This window comes from Colletotrichum chrysophilum, assembly GCF_026319265.1.
Source record: "Colletotrichum chrysophilum strain AFK26 chromosome Unknown scaffold_16, whole genome shotgun sequence".
NCBI classification, from domain to species: domain Eukaryota; kingdom Fungi; phylum Ascomycota; class Sordariomycetes; order Glomerellales; family Glomerellaceae; genus Colletotrichum; species Colletotrichum chrysophilum.
The window spans coordinates 512,277-534,644 of record NW_026517303.1 but is presented as its reverse complement, the minus strand read 5'-3'; the positions used below and the strand labels follow the sequence as shown (position 1 = coordinate 534,644).

The 22,368-nt window shown below is 53.3% G+C and overlaps 5 protein-coding genes across 5 annotated transcripts; 3 read left to right on the top strand and 2 right to left on the bottom strand.

The window, feature by feature from the left end:
• Positions 1–834: 834 nt before the first annotated feature.
• MET14 (Adenylyl-sulfate kinase) lies at positions 835–1,724 on the top strand (the record flags this gene model as incomplete). The annotated part of the gene is made up of 3 exons (XM_053176002.1): positions 835–842; positions 1,022–1,274; positions 1,353–1,724. The coding sequence occupies 3 exons, from the start codon at positions 835–837 to the stop codon at positions 1,722–1,724; spliced, it is 633 nt and encodes a 210-aa protein (XP_053040169.1).
• A 197-nt stretch (positions 1,725–1,921) lies between these two features.
• On the bottom strand, positions 1,922–3,373 carry COL26b_003096 (uncharacterized protein; the record flags this gene model as incomplete). The annotated part of the gene is made up of 5 exons (XM_053176001.1): positions 1,922–2,128; positions 2,192–2,684; positions 2,756–2,847; positions 2,912–3,006; positions 3,079–3,373. 5 exons carry the CDS (start codon positions 3,371–3,373, stop codon positions 1,922–1,924), a joined length of 1,182 nt encoding a protein of 393 aa, XP_053040168.1.
• A 10,389-nt stretch (positions 3,374–13,762) lies between these two features.
• On the top strand, positions 13,763–14,863 carry COL26b_003095 (uncharacterized protein; the record flags this gene model as incomplete). Its single annotated transcript, XM_053176000.1, has 2 exons — positions 13,763–14,546; positions 14,664–14,863. 2 exons carry the CDS (start codon positions 13,763–13,765, stop codon positions 14,861–14,863), a joined length of 984 nt encoding a protein of 327 aa, XP_053040167.1.
• A 1,705-nt stretch (positions 14,864–16,568) lies between these two features.
• Positions 16,569–19,414, bottom strand: COL26b_003094 (uncharacterized protein; the record flags this gene model as incomplete). Its single annotated transcript, XM_053175999.1, has 3 exons — positions 16,569–16,894; positions 16,951–17,376; positions 17,425–19,414. The coding sequence occupies 3 exons, from the start codon at positions 19,412–19,414 to the stop codon at positions 16,569–16,571; spliced, it is 2,742 nt and encodes a 913-aa protein (XP_053040166.1).
• A 2,456-nt stretch (positions 19,415–21,870) lies between these two features.
• Positions 21,871–22,247, top strand: COL26b_003093 (uncharacterized protein; the record flags this gene model as incomplete). The annotated part of the gene is made up of 2 exons (XM_053175998.1): positions 21,871–22,110; positions 22,185–22,247. 2 exons carry the CDS (start codon positions 21,871–21,873, stop codon positions 22,245–22,247), a joined length of 303 nt encoding a protein of 100 aa, XP_053040165.1.
• Between the last annotated feature and the right edge of the window lie 121 nt (positions 22,248–22,368).

Here is a 22,368-nt window from a genome sequence, read left to right as displayed (position 1 = left end):
AGCCCACCATTCCAGATGAATGGTGAATGACAGTTAGAGGTACCGGCCAGGCAAATATGAAAAGTGGCATATTCGTGAAGAAAAGTCCCCACTAACATTGCGCAAGAAGGAGGAGAGGGCCAATCCCTTCATACCTGGCGGGAGGGTCGAACAGCATCCGGTCCGGGTCGGCAGTCGGTCGATTGCGGTGCCGGGGCTCGGAGTTGCCTGTAGACCACAACCGGAGTGTGCTGCGTTGCAGAAATACGTACTTAGATGGCCTGCCAAGGTATGATCCACCTTTAGCCGATCTGACGCCATCGCTTCCGACTTTCTACACGATGAATTCTCTTTTTCCCTCTTTGGTTCCCCCCTCCCCCCCGCCATGCTGGCCCAATTAATAGTCCATTACACACCAAAGCTTCACCCGAGACCAGGTGCACTGCCCCTCCACCCCTCCAGAGCTGGTTACAAACTCCAGCTAAATTCCCACAACAAATGCTCATTGCCCTGAAAAGCCTTGAAAACTGTGTGAGCCGGTGCCGGCGTGCTCCACGTCAGATGGGCCGCGTTTTGTTGTGCAAGCGGGGGCGAGGGGACCAGAGCAGAAGACATTCCTTACCTTGGATGACTTGGACGGCACCTACACTAATATTGTACCTTAGTGAGCCGTCACTTACAGAGTAGCTTCCATGACTTCGGTATAAAACTCCTGACCTGCCGTCCCTTGGTCAGGGCTGAAACATTCTGCGCGCATCTTGTAACTGTAAACTCTTTGGTCATCCTTCCACTCTCTTCCACCCCCCCGACCTCTACTGGACCTCTGTCTATTGGTTCGTCGTACTGACTTCCACAATGGCTACGTGAGTACAAACTCCACGCTTGATTATTACCCCTCCTTGGAGTTTGCGCGCATCCTCTAACTACCTGGCCGGGCTCTTCCACTGTGTCGCCCTGGCCCTGGCTTCGTGACTTCCTCCATCCGCTTCACATCTATCCAGTGCGCAGCGCCTTGACTGATCGAAATGTGTTGATCTTGTAGGAACATTACATGGCACCCGTCGCTTTCCCGCCATGAGCGTAACCAGCTGCGTCGCCAGCGTGGCTTCACCATTTGGCTGACTGGCCTCTCTGCCTCGGGCAAGTCGACCGTGGCGACCGCTTTGGAGCAACATCTCCTGCACCTGGGCCTTGCTGCCTACCGTTTGGATGGCGACAACGTTCGTTTTGGCCTCAACAAAGATCTGGGATTTTCTGAGAAGGACCGGAACGAGAACATTCGTCGTATCGCAGAGGTACATTGCTCTCCCCTCTTTCTACGCACGCCACCAATTCAATGCCATGTTTTTTGCTTACCTGATGCTCTCCAATAGGTTGCTAAGCTGTTCGCTGACTCCTCGACAATCGCCATCACTTCCTTCATTTCTCCGTACCGAGCAGACCGTCAGGTTGCCCGCGAGCTGCACACCCAAGCGAGCCAAAGCGACGACGACGCTATCCCTTTCATCGAAATCTTCGTCGACGTCCCAATCGAGGTGGCAGAGCAACGTGATCCTAAGGGGCTTTACAAGAAGGCCAGAGCAGGCGAGATCAAGGACTTCACTGGCATCTCTGCGCCGTATGAAGAGCCTGAAAACCCCGAAATCCGCATCAGGACCGACAAGTCGAGCGTGGAGGAGTGCGTCGCGCAGATTGCCGAGTGGTTGATCAAGGAGGGCCTCATTTCATCCACCAAAGCAGCTTAAAGTCCACGTTCTTGCCTGTGACGGCGTTGCGGTTTCTCATCTAGTTGCGTGACTACAGAAACCGTCAACTCGTGGCAGTCAGAGCTCTTATTCGGTCTTTGCCGCTTTCCCCACGTGCGTCGGGTGTTTTGTGGATACATAGACGTATGGATATTAGAGCCCTCGTTGGTGCATTACTCCGTTTTCACTTGCTAAGCCTAAGGAAAGTCGAATTCGTAGTACACATACGCTGTGTACTCGTGACCCTCGCCTCCGCCCAATCCAGCTGCTGCCATCTCAGACGACAGGGTTGCATCGTCTTTAGTGATTTTTCCACGCTTATCTCGCCCAAAAGCATTGCCTCCCAGGTAAGAATAGTTGGAATCGAGGGAAGTCTTGACCTTCTTAGCCAGCTTTGAGTTCGTCTGAACAGTAGGTTAGCACCGTGGACGCGGGTTGATTGCGAGAATCACTGCGCGATCACTTACCTTTACTAAGACGCTGACATAGTCGAGAGGAAGCCCGTACCGCAGAACTGCCTCGACAAAGACGCGAAGTGCTAGAACATGAAGCCATATCATGACGCTTTCACTCCAGCCCGTACGTCCGATTCTCAAGGCTTCTCCCCACGTCTTCTTCTCTTCGCGGGCTACTCGATCAAGCTCGCGCTGTTCCTCCTCCTTGCCACCTTCGACGTATTTGTACTGGCGGGGTGTCCACTTCTGTTCGCGGCATTTTTGTAGGAACTCGGCGCTATGTTTCTTGAAGGACGTGGCAGAGTACAATGTGAACTCGTCATCCTGAGCTACTTGTGCAGCTGACCGTGGAACAACCATGGGTGCAAGCGTTTCGTAGCTTCTCAAGAAGTCCTTCTTGGCATTGTTGGGCACAACTATCAGGTGTGTCTCGAGGTATTCCGAGTCTTGAATAAGGATTGCAGGGTCGACAATCGGCGTGAGCGACTTTGTCGCGAGGTTTCCACTAGCGTCAATTTTACCATCAACAATCTGCAACACTTTGATCCTCGGGTAGTACTCAGGTAGTGAACATACGTTTGCTTGCGCTGTAGTGTGGTGAAGTTCGTCTTGACCGAGTTATACTGATTAAACTTGCTTTTGACATCGTTGTCGGTAGTGATAAGTTCCTAGTGTTCTCTTGTCAGTCATGCCTGGCAGTACACCTTTCGGAAGCTCTCAATCGTAGCATACCTTTTGCAGCGTATCGACAAGCTCGCTCAAGCTCTTGTCGGCACGGTATCGAACTTTGTTCCACGAAAACGAGCCTACGTACTGATCGGTAGGCTCTTGGAAAAACAACATTGTCAGCGATTTATGACGATGTCAAGGACGAGAATGGACGCGGGTGAAATGCATACTGTCGTTGACCATCTTCTGCTGCGCAATTTTGTCCTCATCGCCATCGAGAATCGACTTCAGTGAATCAGCAACCTTGGCGACGACGGCCTCGCAAGTAGATTCCAGCTTGGCTAGGTCGTCGGCCTGTTGGACCAAGGCATCCAATGTGCCGATCTTGAAGTCTGGGATGTTGAAAGGCCGGACGCTGCCATTCTCGGGCGAGATCGTTGCGCTCAAGGAAGCGATGGCATCTTCCTTGTCACTCGAGTCGAAGATGCCAAGGGGTAGAGAGACAAGGACGTATTTGGTAGACATGTTGATGATGATGGCTAGCAGTCCATGCGTATCAGCAGGTGAGCGCGGTAAAGTACTGGCTAGGGAGCTGGAACGATGACGATGGCGGCAACGAGTCGGAGCGATCCAACGTGAGAGAGCTAGCTTGAGGTAACAAGAGGTCTTGGAGGGAAGGCTTAGGTAAGGAAGCTGACGGGCCTGAACACCGAGTCGCTTTGGATATTAGGGGAAAGTACCTGACACGACGACAGGGGTGGTTGGCGGAAGCGATTGCGACGCTGATATGAATGTTGCAGACCCCGAGATGTTGGTCAGTGTGGAGGAACGGGCTCAAATCTACCTTCGTAGGCACCCTCAAACATGCCACAGGTGTTCGTTTGGTGGCCTTGGAGGTTTGATGAGAAAAAGGATGTCTTGAGGTGCCGGGAAGAGAAAGGACAGCCAACGTCTGTCAACCTAAGGTTTAGGTCCAGTGAATGCCACCTCCCTCTGCTAGGAGCATCGCACAGCCGCGTCCAGGAGCGGGCTCTGTCCTTTTGGGGCGCTGAGCTCTGGGCAGCTAGCGGATTAATGCACCTCCCCCCTCAGGTGAGGTGCCTACGGGTGGCAGCTGGGCTCTGTGTCACTCGCGATCAGCCATCAGAGTCCTGGCCGTACTCCGCGTCTACCGCCTCCGCACCCTTAGGGCCACTCTTTGCATCACTTCTGTTTCTCGTTCCTCGACGGTCATTCCGAATGAAGTTTTGGTCTTGTTCCCTCTTGCTCGGTCATCGACGTCGCGCCCTCGCTGAACCACTCGCAAGCTGGTCTGCCAGTACCACTTCCCGTTACGCCATTCGCTGCGTTGCTGAGAGCCAAGCCTTCACGCTGTGATGCTGCCGGCGGCAGTGTCTACGCAGTACAGCCCATAGCGCTCACCATCCCACTTTGTCACGACTGGCCGACCCATGATGATGTTGCACTCGTGTTCTGCGGCCCAAATTCGAAGCAGTTGACTCGGAGAATCACCGTAAGAAATTACGGGCTATTGCGAGCGTCGAATGGGTCGCGATTCCCATAGCCTGCTCGAGACCCATCTCCACGCCACGAATCGACGGCCCATCGTACGTCCCTGTGTAACCAAATAGTATTAACACTACAACAAGTAATCGCGCCGCACTCACAACTACGGCACTGGCACCGGCCCCGACCTCGGCCTATTTGCGTTTGGGAATGAGAACCAGTCTACAACGTGGCATACGCTTACAGCAATGGCTACTATCGCAGGTTCGCATTTCCCCCGTCAACTGCTCGTCACTTGCTCGTCACTAGCCCCCTTGCTGACCATGACCTTTTGCAGCATCACTTCAGACGCTGAAACCGGTCGCCGCTATTTCGAACGAAGAGAAAAGCACTTCTGACCAACGTACTTCGCAACCACCCGTTTCAGCTTCTGCAAGCCACAGAGGTTCGTTGACCAGACTTGTTTCTCCATGCTACTGCTCTTCTGCGGCAGCCCTGCTTGTTGTCAACTCTGTATAGCTAGGCGGGCGGCTGACTCTCAGGCAACAGGCGAATCTCATAGTTTTGGGATTTTACAACACACGGGGCCTCCAGTGCAGGATGATATTCCCGGCCTGTACAGAGATGGTCGCGTTCGGAATCCAGTTCCAAGCAAGCTGAAGGGCAAGACCGATGCCAGGAAGGGAAACTTTGGTGTCATGCACATTGATCTTACCACTACGAATGAAATTCAAGAGCGGGATGCGGCGGCGAAAAGGACGAGTGAGGGCACCCAGCTTGCGGCGAAACTAGCCCAGACAGACAGATACGTTCCCATCAGGCGGAGCAAATTCGCTTATCGCCCAGGAGATCGAGATACTTCGACATACCCTCCAGCTCCTCGTCATCGAACCTCGCCCCTCACAGCCGCCGAGACCAAGGCCGAACAAGCTCGGTTGCTAACGCTTTTGCGTGGTCTTCATCCGGTTCTGGTGGTCGATCAACTGTGTAAAGCGCTGGCGTTCTTCGGTGGCGTTCCCGGTGCAGCATACACCGATGAATCTTTTCCGGACAGTGCTGAGTCCAATGGTCCGGGTTCACTCTTCATCGGCTGGCTAGCTGAGATCTTTCCAGCTCTTGGTCCCAAGTCGTTGTCCAATTCGCAACAGTCAATAGTGAAACGTCCAAGGGGACGACCGAGAGGAAGTAAGAATGCAAAAGGGAAAAAGGAGAAGAGCCTCAGAAAACGTATCTTGTTTGGTGCCCGTTCATTACAAACATCAGAAGGTCGTCTTCTAGGCAACGGGTCTGTCCAGGAGGGGCCTGCAGATGACAGCTGGGTCGATATCGAAGACGCAGCACCCCTAAGTGACGGAGGTAATGCGACAGGAACAAGGCGTGATGCCACTGCCGATGACACCGTAAAAGTATCTCATGAGAGTAGTTCCGTAGCGGGGCCGAGTGTCTCCGTTGAGGAGGAACCCATCAGTGCTGTGCCCGATGCCTCTTGCACACCACCTCCAAGACGGCGAGGGAGGCCTAAAGGATCGAAAAACCGGCCAAAGGATGGTGTTCCCGTCACGAATTCTGAGCAGCAGAAAGCTCCTGTCACAGACCATGATATCATGCCAGCAAGCACGGGATCTGAAGTATCCAGCATCAAGAAGCGAAAGCCAGGTCCTGGCCGCCCCAAAGGATCTAAAAATCGACCGAAGGAACCAAGAACAGCAGTCCAGACTGGCAATGGTCATCGACAGTTGGTAGAAAATAGCCAACATCACGGGCAGGAACGCAATATGGTCGACCATGGGACTGCCGGGCTAAGCTCTCACCATCCATCTATATCAGCACCTACAGGGTGTGGATCTGCTGAGCCAATGGGACCTTCCAATGCGGTGCGAATGACACCCTCTGAGGTTTCTCGGCAATGTCCTGCTGAGGTTTCTGAAGCCGTTTCCATTATCAGCGGTGAGTTGAGAGGGGCGAAGCGGAAACGCAAAGCCCCCACAACCGATCCCAATGTCGCCCAAGCTACCGGACCAGCTTCTATTGACCCCGAGGTTGCTACCCAAATAGCGATTGACACAGCATCAGATCCCGTAACTCGGGAGGTGCCTGCGTCTGAAATGACCACCAATGCCGTACCTCTGGGTCAACCTGGCAATGGAATGCAACAGTCAGCTAAGAGGCGGAAGCCAATGAAGGAGATACCACGACAACCTGCTTCAAGGAATCGCTTTGGGTCGTCCTCGGATCACAGCCAGACTGTCTCAACAACAGTTGCAACTAGCTCGCATACTTCGCAGCAGAGACCATCTACAGAACAGATTAACATTCGCAATGCTAACGCGGAGGACCATGCCGAGATTATACCCTCACAGACTATAAGCCAAATGAGCATGTCTATCAGCCACTCGACACACTCGCAAAGCACCAGCTCGCATCAAGATGGGCCTGAGTTACGTGGTGGCTTCAGTCCAAGTCGTGCCCCTAGCAGCATCGTTCATCAAGCCCACGCCAACGAGTCAATGGCCGCCGGCGCCTATCCCATATCCCTGGCGGGCGACTCGCCAACGAGCATGTATAGCAACAGTCACTCTGTTCAGGGGCAGTTTGAACATCAAGTACCGCAGCGTCAACAGCGGCAATCACATAGCCAGCAGCGGATGCTTCATCAACAACTACAAGCCCAGCAACGGCAACTTCAGCAGCACGAAAAACAGCAGTTGCAGGAGCCGAGACAGAAAGCCCGTGTCCTTGACCGTTCCCACATGAATCAACACCATCGTGTGAAGCCGACTAGTGGACCAATTTCTTCGTCAGTAGGACGCGATACGAATGCCTTTGGTGGACCTGCCAACGATGGGGTGTATCAGGGGCTCATGACCCAGCAGTCACCCTTCGGCACACAGATGGCCATGGTGACATCTCCTGACGGCCACTACAGGAACCCCGCACGTCGTTCAGGACAAAATCAATCGCCAGCTTTTCAGAATCGCCAAGTCCAACACGCAGCTCCCACGGGCATGCCGTCATTCCACGACTACTCGGACCCAGCATTCTTGGAAATGACAGGCCTTGACTCTACGAGCCAGGCTAGCCTGTCCATGGGACAACAGCCTTACGGTATGACCAGCAACTCTATACAGCGGCCATCATCGTCACTTGGTGCACCATACCAAACAGCTTCTGAGAGCCATTCGGCATCTTTTGATGGCTCTGTGACGGAATCCACACTCAGAGAACGAATGTACCATACTTTGCGCCGTCAGTAGGGCGTAGTTGCAAGCTTCTGTAATATCCTATCCTTAGTTTTTGACGGCGCTGATGAAGACTAGTCTTTCCAACTTAGTTATCAGTTGAAAATCAAAGCAGCCTCACGGTGTATCTGTACAGACGTATGATTCAACGTGTCACGAAGTTCACGACTGATGTTTTTTTTTCCTGGAACCACTTATTTGAAGTTGGGGTACTGTAAGGCAGTGTTTTGCCCTGACCAAACGGATATCATGATTTTGTTTGTAGGTAGATGGATAGATACCAGGAGGATCGGTTTTTAAAATAAGCCAAGGGAATTCAAGACGGTTTGACACCTTCGTCTCTACCAACTGTTTCTGCCTCTCCATGCTGAATCACGACAAAGAAGATTAACCAGATAGGTTACGGGGGGAAAGACAGACAAATAAAAAAACCCTGAACGGCCAGGCTGAGCTTTTTCGCGCGTCAACTTCCCATGGCCGCTACCCTCGCCGACCTAAACGCCAGTATATGCTGAAGACGCCCAGTCATTCTCAAACGCCATCAATAGAGTCTTCCTCTATAGCTTCAAGTGGAGGACGCACAGATTCAGGTGTGCTTCGTCCATACCACCATTCATCCTCCTCTTCCGTACCATCGTCTCGGATCAGTTCCAGCATAACCTGAGCATTTCGCTTGATGTCCTGCGTACGCTCAACAATACCGCGTTCCATTATGAGAGCCTCCGCCGTCGTCATCCAGATTTGCTGAAGGCTTGGTAGGTCCTCGAGTATGCGGCGCACCTGATCCCGTCCCAGAGGCCCCATGGGCATGCCTGCCGCGAGACTGGTATTGAATATCAGGTTGGTATCGCAGGGCTCCACAGTGTCGTCTAGAGATGTTCGAGAAGTGCGTCGTGCTGGAAACCCTGCCTGCGGTGAACCTTTGGTGGAATCTCTGACTGATAGTGATGATTTCTTGCGCCCGAGTCCCATGATACCTCGTCTATGCTTCGGGACCGGTGACTCGACGGCATCTTTAGCTACTGCATTATACCATTCGTCAACCGCTCCTCTTCTGCTGTTGTATCCCTTAATCTCCCAAAGCCTCTCAACCTGTCGTAGACCGCCCACGCAAAGGATCGCAACATGGATTTCGTCGGCTGGCTTCTCTTTCAAATAACCCCTTAACGATCGTTCAACGCGTCCGGCGTACGACGGGGGACGTAATCGTCGACAGAATGATGAAATTATGAGGGGGAAGACTTGATGAACACGTAGCAACGTCTGGTCGTCATACATATTCATAATCTTGACCTCGATGGGGTTCAAAGTATAGGGCTCATGCAGCAAACCGTGGCCCCCATGATCAACAATATGTTGCAAATGTAGTTTTCTGTACGTCTCAAAGAAATGAAAGACGGTGAACAAAAGCGGAATCAGTCGTCGACGCATTCGTTCACGTTGGGCGGCAAACTCTTGACGTTGGGCATCTGTTGTTCGCAGGAATATTTCCTTGGTGATCCATTCACACATTAGGAAGGACAACTTCGCAGCCACATGGAGACGGTGCCATAAACCGCACAGATGGTGGAAGTTGGCAGCGGATGGATCTCTCAAAGGATAAAGTCGCAGAGCGTATGCTGGAATGTGGTGATCCAGGTGATAACGAACTATAGGCGCCTCGTTAAAAGTTATAAGTGTATGCCATGCCTTCGATACCCGGCGTAGGTTGAGGACGTCCGTCAATGGTAATGACGATATGATTTGGATCTGAAGCTCGGTAGGCAAATCAAGGAATAGTTGATCGAACGGGAGCCTGTATATTGTCAGGAACAGTGAAAACGAGATATGAATTCAGGATTTAGTAAGGTGTGACAAACGTCTTTGGCCTCGAACCACCTCCGGCTTGCTCTGGCAGTTCGGCGTGTGTTGCCGAGGACTTGGAATGAAATATGGAACTCTTGGATCTTAGACCGAAAAGGCGACTCTTCTCGTGACGCTTCTGATCTGCGGGCCGAACGAGTTCGACATCGGCCTCGGTTGCTTTGGAGCTACGGAGGGGAAGGATAAAGGTGGACGGCGGCTGCGAAGTCGTATGATGAGAAGAGTTAGACTGTGGCGACGGGAGGTGAGGATCGCGAGACTGAGACGGTAAATGAGCTTCCTGAGCTGCCCTGAGTTGATCGAGTTTCGTGAAATAACGCTGGGAAGCGAACTCGGTGAGATGAGGCGGATCCATTTTCCTGCTACCGTACTGGACGATGATGCAGTAGGATGGAAGGGTTGAAGCCTAGAGAACCCAGCATAAGGGTGCCCGACTGATCGTCTCTAGTCGGTGCGGAGAGGGCCAAGCGAGGGAACAAAACTGTCGACAAAGCCAGACATTCGCGTCTCAAGCATGGCTGAGCATTTGGTAGTTGTTTTGGCAATAGAATCGAGGGACGTAGGGAACGAGTTTCGCGGAAGCGGATTGGTTAAACGTTGACGGCGGAAAGGTTGGGTCGATAGTTTGGTGAGGCACGGTAAGCTGTCGGCCTTTTTTCGACAAGTCTGGCGCGCACCAAGCGCGAAATCGTGGGATATCGATCAAAAAGGGAGCGCGCAGAGAGTTGAAGTTGAAGTCGGAAGCGGCGGCAATGTCGAAGAGGATCGTTGACCGATTTTCGGCTGACGTTTGGCCGCAAGGTGAGATGCGATGTTGGCTGGGGTTGGCGAAGGTGTCAGGGAAAAAAAGGATGAGCGAGTGGGCGGGAGCGGGAGAGAGAGCAATGCAGCCGGCCTGGAGGAACAGAGAGGGAAGAGGTGTGCAGGGTGTATGTGGGAGTGGGTGTGAGTATGTGCACTTGGCGAAGGTACCTTATCTGAGTCTAGGTGCTGTAGTCCCAGTCCCATCAGTTATGCTCTCCCTCCCGTCCCCTTCTCTCAATAGGTACTTTTAGGTTGGTATCTCAGCCTCTGTCCCGAATAGTGGTCGGCAGCACAAAGTACTGTAGTGTGATGTAAGGTTCCTCGGGCACAGGGGCGCTGTGTCCAGCACAGCAGCGCTTTGCATAGCGCCTTTTCCAGGTGCGTAGGCGCCTAAGGTAGTGTATTGAGGTACCTTGCCTTGCGAGTGGCAGTGGCACTGGACCGGATGAGACCGTCAACGAGCGCCTACAACGAGTCGCGAGAGAGGGATCGGCCGTTCGCTCATTCTGGGTGGCCCGGCGGTATGTGCGGCGAATTAGTGGAGAGGCCCAAGTGAGAGAGGGCACTTACTTGTTAAGGGGGCCGACCTAGACACAGTTTCGAAGCACTGTACGTATCCAGTGCGGAAAGTTGCTCGTACTTAGCCTGTTCCTTGCACAGTCAAGCTGATGGGTCGGCAGTCGGGGAAAAGGCTGGATGTAACGTGCACAATTCAGGCTGGCACGGTGAAAAGCGGGAAAGGAGAAAAAGCGGCCGAGTAAAACACCGTAAAAGTGACCGGACGGAGCGCTGCCGCCCCACAATTGCGTCGCCGTACATGCGCAGTTTAAAATTCGAGAAAGAATTTCTCTTTCTTGCCAGTGGCAGCCGCTTATGTGCATTAGCAAGACGCTCTTGCTTGTAGTAGGAAGTCGGTCGTCCCAATGCGACCACTTGACCTTGAGGTAAGGTAGACGATGATAGCGTTTGTTGCCGTACCAGTATAAGTCCAAGCACCGTCGCTTTCTTCAAGTCAGACTTTCAACTAAGGAGAGGAAGAAATCCTTACATGGCTTGAGCCTCATTCATTGCTTTGCTTGGTTGCGAGTGGTTGGACGAATCTGTACGTGTGGTTCTTGACACCCTAACCGAGAATCTATCGTGTGCGACTGAAAGTTCCAACTTGTGCCACTGGGTTTTGCCGTTTCGGCGCGATCACTCGGGACCATCACGGGGCAAAGAGCCTTGCATACTTGATCTGACCCAGAGTAGAACCCGGCGCAACATGGGAACTGTGTCCCCGACTGGTGGGTCGGCTTCCGTAGAGCATCTTCACTTTTGCCTCCCGGAGCATCAATACACTTGACCTACAGACTGACCGGGCGTGGCCGGCGCCGCCGATCTGGGCTCGGTGATTAGGTGGGCCTAACCATTCGTGTGGGGGCGGCTGGATTGCGGAGCTACGCCTCGGGATGGGCGCTGGAAGATGGCGAGAAGCAACGGCGAGACACACAACGAGAAATCGCACTTTGAGGTGTATCCAAGTTCCGCTCTGTGATTTACAGCCACAATGACAGTGATGATGTTTAATTGCATGTCGTAGATTGCTAACACTAGCACCCGATGGCTTGATGATGCGACTGTTGTACATACTTCAGGTAGGGAAAATCTGACCAACACATGGCCAGCTACCTATCATGGGGTAGGCACGTAGGTAAGGTACATATCGGTATGGCCAGCCAGCGAGTGGATAGAAAGGCAGGTATCTGTGGCCATGGACGGGCAGATTCGACCGAAGTCGCCGAAGTTGAAGCGATGAAACCGACTCGATCAGCTTAGCGCCGTCTCGGATAGGACAGGCAGCGTGGAGCTAGCGGGGTTGCGGACGTCGGGGCTGGGGACGGTGGATTCTGGACACTGGGGAAGGGGAGTCAGAATGGCGCGAGCTGTAAGGTTACCTTGAATCGTACCCACTGTCCTCTCTACTCGTATGGGTGCCTTAGCCTGCGAGCGCCCCTCGGGCCTACCGCGGCCTTTCTCTGCCACCTCCCTTCTAAGGCGTCTTCACATCCACCCAGCGTGTTTTCCGGGCTTGCGTTAGGTGAGTACACCTCGTGGCACTGCGCTGCGGGCGAGACACATTGGTCTCTGTAGATTTCCGGCTATCGGATACATACCTGTCCGTACGTACTTACCTAAGATACGGAGTCGGCGCGGATACGGATACCGTAATTAGACCCTTTCCTTGTGGTCGAGTTGTTACTGCTTATGAACGGAACATCTGAGCCTGTGTGTGCTTGATGAAGCAAGGAGGCCAGCTGTGCAGGCTTGATGTACAAATTCCTATCGTTCACCACCAACTTTCCACCAGATGTCACCTTCTTACGGGCACAGAAACACCTTTGATAGACACCATGTCAGAATCGGCCCATACGTGGATTAAACGCAGAGCTGTCCCGTGTAGCAGGAGAAATCCCCGTTCCTCTGCAGCCCTCGTTTTGCTTGTCCTCCGTTCGTCGGGCTTTCCACTTCTCCAGTCTAGGTACCTTACATCACGCTCCATACAAAGTGACAACACTAAGGCGGCAGTAAACCCGGATGTGATTCTCCAGTCAACTCCACATTGGGTACTCCGCGTTCTCTCCGCGCAGTAACCTGCAATTGCGGGCAGGATGTCTGTTGATACCCTTGAAGCCTAATAGCTCTCTCTCTGACTCTCAAGTCGTTGAAAAAGCACCCCACTGCCACTACCTACTTCCAGGACATTGTCCTCACGCCAAGGCGTTGGCACCCTACTCTTTCCGTCGCACGCCACGGCAGCGACCGTGAATGCCCAAGCATGCTCCCGTCTTTGCTCTGCCTGCTAATGGGGAGTTGAGACTTGGTAACTGGTTCTGGATCATCCATGCCAAGGTCATATGTAATGCCAACACGGGCAACGCGTTTGGGAATACTTGCCACATTATCTGTACCTGCCCCGGCATGATCAGCCTACGTTGGTCCCCAATGAACCAATCAGCCACACTTCGGGTTCCTACGCGAAATCCGTGGTCCCGCCTCAGCCGTGATCCAACATCCCTCAATGAGGTGGAGCCCGCGTTGCATCACTCTCTACTCGCCGGTCTCTGGTTCGGTATCTCTTCCTGCATCCCAAGTTTCCAGCCGTCTAACCAACACTGAAGGTGTTGAACTGCATTTTCGTCAGCGGCCTCATCCCCCTGCCCCCCTTTTGCATTCAACCCATCTCTTTCCCAACCACGTTTGGTGTCCCCTTTCCAGTAGGCCACTATTGCCGGCCGCTATCCGCCTGTAGTCCAACCTCGCACATCGGGACTTCGGTCAAGTTGTCGCCTTTGCCAGAGGTTTTGAAGACGACAGGCTAGTCTTCCGTGCATGAGTAGCCTTTGTTATTCGCGTCAGTGTCCCGGTCTTCAAGTATTCCGCGTTCGCCGCGCCCCGCACCGCGCCGTGTCAGGGTCAGATCTCGGCTCTTCCCCAGGTGGAAAGAAAAAGCCAAAACGCAATGGACGGGCCGAGTGTGACCCAGCCGTCCGCATCGCCGTCCTCGTCGGCGCCGACCCCCGATCTCCCTGCCGAACGGTACAGATCTGACCGCCCCTTGCATGAACCTCCATCTGATCCTGGCACTTCAGACCTGCCTGCTCTAGCTCGTTTCGAGTTTCAGGCGGGCAGGGGCAATGATGGCACAAAGATACTCATGGTGGAATGGAATGCCTCCTCAGGCCCGCAGTCATTGCTGTCTGCTTCGGGGACCTGGCAAGTTTCGTGGGAAGGCAAAACAAGTCATGTGCCGGTCGAAGACGAGGAGACGGGGAAGAAGAAGCGTATTTATTTCCTGCTGCCGCCAGGGGCAGCCGTCCCCTCGGTCATTACCATCGCGCACCCAGATGGAACTGCTTTCACCACCAAGTCACTGCCGGCTCTCTTCCCTCCAGGCCTAGGTGCTGGAAACTCAGTGATTGGGGCAAGAGGCATATTGCATACTATCTGGGCCAAGAAGAGACTTGCCGAGCTGGAGGACGAAATTGTTTCTGAAATGAAGACAAATTCAGAAGGCATTGGGCTAGAGATAGCCTACCAAGAGCGCCAGTGGATCGTTGAACAATTTGGTGTGAACCTCAAAGTCAACATGGGTGTCAGTGGCAGTACCCCGGCGGTTGCACCTGCACCCCGGGCTCCGTCTAGTTCTATGTCGCCAAAGTCACCTATTGGAGGGAAGGTCGGTCAGAAGCTCAAGGGACTAAAGCTGGCAACATCGGCGGCGGACCTGGTGGTTGGCCGAGCTGGTAAGATTCCCGCCGGCACCTTGTAGTTGCGCCGTTGAACCAAACCTAACCTGAGCTTGCTAGGGGAAAACACCTGCCTTCAACCCATATCCTTCTCGCCCGCTTCGAATGACGTAGCAGTTTCCTCCTTTCCGACCTTTGCACGGCAGGGCCATTCCAAGGTTCGTGGCGATGCTGCCGCCTCGCTGGATGCTGTACTGGTTAACAACGAAGCCTACGTGGAGGGGAACGAGTACGACCAAGAAGAAGATCTCTTTGCACTTCCTATGAGCCCCCGCAGCCCCGACATGGGACGAAGTCCATTCAGCCTCGAGTAGCTTTAGGCATATGTTACTATTCATTACATGCCTACTCGTCTGGGACATCACTGGATCACGCATGACATGGGGTGTGTTCCTGGCGTGTATGTTTCCTATATAGTCGCAGATGTACTGGGCAAGTATGTCAAGGTTCGGACAGTGTCATTGACCAAGTAGGAGCTTCCGACCGTTCCCACTCACTCGTTCGGTGTTATGTAGCGTCCCGCGCTGAGTGGATCATTGCTGTCCTTTTGGATATTCGTCTACTCGAGAGTAGTCGGCTTACTTGAAAGCCCTCCCAACGCATGCTTCCGTGAGTATGACCCAGTAGCAGCTTGCCAAATTCCTTTGCCACTCTAAATGAAGATATTCGACAGGCAGTAAACCTCCCACCGGGCTGGAAATATGATTACCTCCAGCCTCCAACACGACCTTCATCCCACCGTTCTTTTCTCTCTTGCCGCAGGTAATGGAGCACTTTGGCATCTCTATACCTTTTGATCCAATCTAGCGTTTCCCTTTCCGACGCGAACGCACCATCCCCTTCTCCGTCGATGAAGCTTTCCTCAAGAACATGGCAAATAGAAGATTGTTCGTGCACCCCTTGACCCAATCTTTGGTACAGGGAAGCTGGCGAGAAAGGTGACAGAGCATGGTCCATATCGGACTGCTTTTGTCGCCACTGCCGTTCCAACGCATGCGTAGAGAGAAGTTGAGCCTGGGTCGTTGATCGCTGGTGTGCTAGTCTAGTCTCAAGTTCGATCAGGCGCGACGCTAGGTCAAGATTCTCAGTCAGGGCTCCTTGAAGAGCTTGATGAGAAGCAGCGAGCGAAGGATGAATTGTGCTCGGTGCATGAGTAAGAGCGCTCAGAAGTTGAGGGTTCGTCACAATGTCGGCCAGATCCTGTTTCCTGCAGCTACTATTAGTTGTGGATGAGGCTGTACCTTCACCGATCGTGTCATACGACTTATCTTGCACCGCTGTTGGGAGCCATTGATCACCTGGATCTGGAACGGGTTCTGGTCTCGCGAACTCGAGCCCGGCTTGCTGATGCGCAAAAGATCCACGATTGCTGCCCGCCCCTTCAGAATTGATGCCCGAGCCGGCGCCGGGTCGAGGTGAGTTAGAAGTGACGGGCGTGCCGATACGGCTGGTGTCGTGGCTGCCTGGTTTGGGCGGGAGCGACGGAGGTGGAAGAGCGTGCATGGTTTGATGGAATCTCGACGTGTCCGGCTGTGGACGTGAGAGTAGGGGAAGAATCTATAAGACGACCAGAGCTAGATAACCTCGCAACTGGCGGCTGGGTTCCTGCCTTGGCAGGGTTGCAGAAATCAATATGATGCTCAACTTGGTCAACCGACGTCAGCGCGATTGAGTCGGCTACTCGATGCTTCGATGTCCGTGCTGTCCGCCCGGGGGTGACGGCCACGCCCGATCGATAAGATAGGACAGCTTTACATAAGCCTGTCATACGTACTCGAATTTCGTTCATCCGAACGTGGACATGAAGTTCCACGTGCCAGCAAGTAGACAGATTTTACGTGTCTTACTTCGTACATTAAGCTTTCTTGATGGTATTTCACATGCTCTTCCCGCAACCCAGACTCCCTAGCCCATGTGCCCCGCTAATCAAGCGACCGGTTTCTTTCCTTTTCCTTTACCAATGTATACGTTATACAGCTGCGGGTGGACACGAGCGCTTGTCTTCCTTACGTCTCGCCATCAAGGCCTGACTGACCATAGATCCCGCGACCAGCCCATTTCCCGCAATTTTTTACTGCTTGAACCGGCTGCTTTCTTCTCACCTGAAGCTATTGCAAGCGCCTTGCTGCAGGCCGCAAAAGCCTCCACCAACTCCTTCATCCTATTGGCCTTGATGAGGCATGGAGCAAGGTCTGATTCCTTCTCAGCAATGGTAGCCGCAAGTTCCATACACTCCAAGAAGTTGTCCCTGGTCAAGGTTGTGCCAGCAAAGTGCAGTGTGCTAACGTAGGCAAGAAGAGTCTCAGGCAAATACAGGTCCCGTAGAAGCTCCAAGTCTGGGTCGTCTGAAAACCAAATAAGCTTACGTGGCCAGCAAGGAAGTTAGGCTTTTTCAACTTACCCTGGCCCAAAAGCCAGTTCTTCAGCAGTGGCTGCACGTGATCCTTTGCGGATTTGACTTCGTTGCTTACCTTGGCCCAGAAATCTCTCTTTACAGACGGGTCCCTGGGAATTGTGAGTGATGCGAGACAATACGTGGGTAGGAAACCATACTCTTTAGAAAGCTCCGCAAGCGATGCGATAGTTTCCATCGTGTCCAAAGCCTTGACAAGACATTCGAGGTCGCGTAAAGTTCGTGCGTTTGAGGCAAGCTGGCCCGCCGACAATCGGGCTGCATCCGCCGATCCGATATGGCTAGTCCAGAACTCTACACCCTCGGACAAGGCATCGATCTCATCCTGGTCGGAGGTATCGATCTTCTGTCGCATGATGACACTGAATGGCACGCGGTTCGCAAAGCTCCTTGCGGCATTTAGACGCATATGTTCTGGCCCGGTTAGTCAATCTATGCACTTTCAAGGCTCGAAACACGTACTGAGGAAATACTTGTAGACCGACACGCCGACCACGAAGACGTCCGGCCAGGCTTCCTCAACAAGCAAGAGCCATTCAACGGAGCGAATGAGGCGATCGTCGGATGGGTCAATAGACTCCGGATCTTCCCCAAAAAAGTCCGCTTTGATAGAGCGTCCATATTTCAGAGATGCCGGTTCGTTCTCCATGATACGAAATTGACCTTTGTCCAGATTACCATCCGAGGTCTCGTCCTCCAAGTTCTTGAATAAGAGTTCTGGCTGCATTCTGACAAACTTGAGTACATCTAGCCCCGCTTTCCGGATCAGACTGAGCTGGACGAGACGAGAATCGTGGTCAGTGATTGGCAATATGTTCGTGCTCAAGACGTGGAATGACCTGGGTTCAGCGATCCTGGAGCAGTAGAGAGGGATCAGCTCGTCGAAACCCGCTAATCGCAGCAAGCTGACATAAGCTGTGATCGTATTTTCCTGCAGCTCGCGGCGGTCATAGTCGGCGCTGAATGTGGCGGAAGCCGACGGTGTTCCTAGGGAGTCTAGGGTCGAGAAAATGATGAGGGCATGCACAGCCAACCGCAGGCGATCGGGGGTACGGATATCGGCAAACTTCTCCTGAGCCACACGGATGTTGCGACAGTCGTCATCGGGCATTAAAACCGATGGCTCTTCCGAATTGGCCTTTTGGGTGACAGCAATGCCTTGCTCGTAGAAATATTGCTCGAGGTCTCTCGAGATGATGGCAGCTTGAAGAGCCTTGGCCGGCTCGAAGGCTTCTTTGCTCGTATGAGGGCTGGTTTCCAAGGATTTTACCAGACGCTGTTCCAGCGTCGTTGCGTCGCCGTGAAACTGAATGGCGTCGAACGCGGCGAACGACGAACGAAGGGAAGCTGATACTTCCGGCGGACAACGACTCAGTACGAATGTATCGAACTGGGTGCGGAGGAGGGCGTTATAGTGCATGAACAGGAAATCGTCCCACGTTTTGCATACTTTCTGTACGCTGGGGATGTCTCCTGATAGCACTCCGTAGACGGCTCTCTCGATGTCATCAGAACCACCTTGACGAGCAAGAGCAAAGCACATGCGTCTCCAGAGGGCGAGAGCGGATGGGTCATCCACGAACTTTGACTCACCGTGCTCAGTCGCAAGAGGCAGCGGGGACATTGAAACTGCCCTCCAAACCTCGGTCCTCTCCAAACACCATTCTCTCATGGCTTGAAGACTGCTGCCCCTCCGAAGCAGCTGGAAGCAGCCAACCCATATCGCTCTCTCGAAAAATTCGTCCTGCGGCTCCAGCTTTCGTTCCTGTCTCGTCACGGCATCAGGATCAAGCTCGGCGACGAGTGGAGCGTTGTCAGAGTTGAGCAGTGTGCGCGCAACTTCGGGAAACTCAACGTCCAGGGGACGGGTAGATCCCCTGACGCCCTTTTGCAATTTGATCGCAGATCTCGTGTGAATCCATCCATGGGCAATAATGTCGCCTCTGTCAGCATTCTGCTGCAGCTCCCGAACCAGGTCATCAATGCCAGGCCCGTTTCTTGCGCCTTGTTGCAGCCATTCCAACACGGTTTTCCTCTCGATCGCCAGTGGGTCGTCGAGCAAGAATTCGCTCCACAGATCATCGGGTTGCTGAGTCCTCTGCATGATGCCAAATGCCTGCTTGCTGTTCGAGCTATTCGAGGGATATCTCAAAGGTATCAGACGGCGAAGGAGATCCCAGGTTTGCCTCTCTTGCTCCCAAGCCCGGATATCCTCTAAGCTTGGCGTCGGTTCGGATTCTTCATCCTCGTCGAGATCCATCTCGGTGTCGCCAACCGAGCCTTGACGCGCCTGGTTGCGCAGGTGCGCCAACTTCTCACCCGTGAAGTCATAGTAGGCGTTTACAAGCCCGAATATCCGCTCGCGCTTGGCCTCGACTGATCCATGAGGTGAAAGGCAATCATCGAGCGCATTTGCGAAGACCTCAAACTCGGGTCCGATCTGCATATCCATGGTCGATTGGTAAGACGTGATGGACTCGTGGTATTTCCGCAAACTCAACGTAGGTGTGACTCGTAGAAACTCGTCGTAAAAATTATGCGGACGGTTCTTCGCGTGGTGGGCGGCACATTGAATGATCGGCTTCCGCTGCAATCCTGTAATATTAAATAATTAGCTACAGAACAAGGTTGAGAGAGGGGATGGGAAATCAAAGCTGGAGATGCAACTCAGCGCGCGCAGAGTCACAGCTACACACCTCCTGCGAATAGATACTGCCTTTCGGTATCGCTTCGTACAGGCCAAGATGTCGGGTCGGCGCAGCTGAATGTTTGGGTTTGACCGAGCTCCCAAAGCTGGAAAATTTGGCGAAAGCAATCGGTCTTCTGTACTCCGCTCAAGCGCAAATTGTGCTGCTGTGGCCTACCCCAATGACTGGGTGTCAGTCTTTAGAGAACTCGGTAGCTCTTCCCGTTGCTGGAAAATTGGCGTGGTGAGATGCTGGACCATCCGGAATATCGTGGCTGAACAAACGCGGCCTTGTAGACCTCTAAAAACGACCAGTGGGCATGGACTTGCCTTCGGTAGGCGACAGCGACGGTTGGCTAGCGCGATGGGTTGAGGATGGATTCTACGCTGGTCTGTGCACGACGTGGTCGCGTTTGTGGGAGCACTGAACGCTAGGCTGCATGCCTTACTTTAGAGGCAATACTCCCAAGATACCTTGGGAGCGGTCAGTGTCAACACAGTGCAGGGAGCCCTCGAGGATGCATTGAATCATGACCGGGCGCCAGCGAGACGCACTGTACGGACCCGCTCAGCACACCTTTATTTGAATTTCTAACGTCGGGGTCTGGTGTTGAATTTTCTCTCTTTTTCATCTATGTCAAGGCCTTCATATTAGAGTCTCGGAGCAAGTATTCAATGCTTGTTCAGGTCCCACGGGTCCTCTTGCGTGCTAATGAACGCCTAGATCAAATTGCCATCTTTCATAATGTTGCCAGAATTCACCTTTAACTCGGGTTGACGCATAGAAGGAAGAGCGGCACATCCCCCCCTTTCGCCCTGACTGTTATCAATGCCGCACCTCTCAATCTCACGCTTCAATGAGCTTCGCGCTCAACGCTTCGATTGTGACGTCTCCCGGAGTCTTGCCAACTTGAACTGCAGCAAATGCGGCTTCGGACAACTAGCTGAAATCGCGCCTTCGCCTTTGGAGCGGTAGAACGCCTCGCAGCATTCATACAAGGCCGTAATCACCGGTTGGCACTTGTCTTCATTGTATCCATTCTTGGCCAAACAGTCTGTCTCCCAAGCACGGATTAGTCTCATCGTACCATGCCACGGCGTGAGCGGCTCAGTCAACTGGGGCTATGTCTGACCTTGTATTGCGCACTTCACCGTCAAGAGCACGTTGTCAGTCATATGCCACATGTGTGCCGGCGAATGCGGATAATCAAAATGACTCACAGCTCGAGGATGACATGGAGGGTTTGCCTTTAAGTCCTCTTTCAAGCCCTGCTACGAACGGTCAGTCAGTAGGGAAAATGTGAGGATCTGGAAGTCCGCTCACCATTATGGCGGTCTCCTCTGACGAGCGACACAAATTGCGCGTACTGTAGAATAGCCGAGGCCTTGAAAATCTTGTAGACAGTTTGATAAGACGATTTGTGCGCCGACAAGATCGATTTGATCCTATGGAAGTCGGGTTACCTGACGTCAAGAAGACATATTTGGCCGCGGCCTCGGTGTCGATCTGCTTGCTGACTAAGGAAGTGATGAACCAACATGAGCCGCAACTTCCTGATTTCCTACCGGCACCCCTCAACCCTGCGTCCAAATTTCCAGGTTTTTCCAACCTTTGTTGAGCTCGGGAGGGCTTACTTCATGGAAAGTAGTGCTTACGTACCTTAGTATCTGTCTTGTCTGCTTTGGTAGTAGATTAAGGCGTGTGCTTACCTTTCCTCCAAGGCTCCAGCACCACGCTGGGGAACACAAGCGCGGGGGAGCCTCACAAAACCTTGCCGGCAGCCTGTCCAATCAGGAGGCCTGCGTCCCACCTTCTTCTCCCAAGGTGCCTGCCTGCCTGCCACTCACGCAGTACCTAGGTGCCGCAGGTATTTTACGCTTCCGTTGCCTGTATACCTTACCTTGAGGTACCTTCCTATCTTACTTAGCACAGTCCGTCTCCACATCCCTCTTTCTCACTCGGCGATAGCTCAGACGTGCTTGCCTTCTTCAACGTGCTTCGCGTCAACGTTTCCTACGACCTCCATACGACACAAGCGCCGGCCTTCCACACTGTGGTAAACACACTTCACAGGCCTCGACAGTGAGCTCTCGACGTACGCAATTGTCTCATCCGCGTCTTTCGCAAGCGTATGTGCAAAATCCGCGATTATTCACGACATCTCCCAGATCCTCAGACCCAGCTGGCTAACTTCTGCGCGACTACGCTTGACAGACACACCATGTCTGGCGAACACGAGAACGGCTCCCCCGCCGCTGGCGGTCAAGAGGCCCCCCCCGCCGTCGAGCACCTGAACATCAAGGTCACAGACAACAACAACGAAGTCTTCTTCAAGATCAAGCGGTCAACCAAACTGGAGAAGCTGATGACTGCTTTTTGCGAGAGGCAGGGCAAGGCGATCAGCTCTGTTCGTTTCTTGTTCGAGGGCCAGCGAGTGCAACCCACGGACACTCCGGACACGGTAAGTGCTGAGCGGTACAATCAGAAACACTGCGAGTTGAGCGAGGCATCGATGCTGACTAAGCTGCCCAACAGCTTGAGATGGCAGACGGCGATACTCTTGAAGTTCACCAGGAACAGGTCGGTGGATCCTACTAGATGGTGGATCGCGAGGAGTAACGGCGTATCTATTGGTGGAGTGCAACGGGTTTCCTTTGCGAAGCGGCTGGGGACTCTCAATAGTGGGCATGGAGTTCAGCAGAAGGATGGTCTGGCTCGC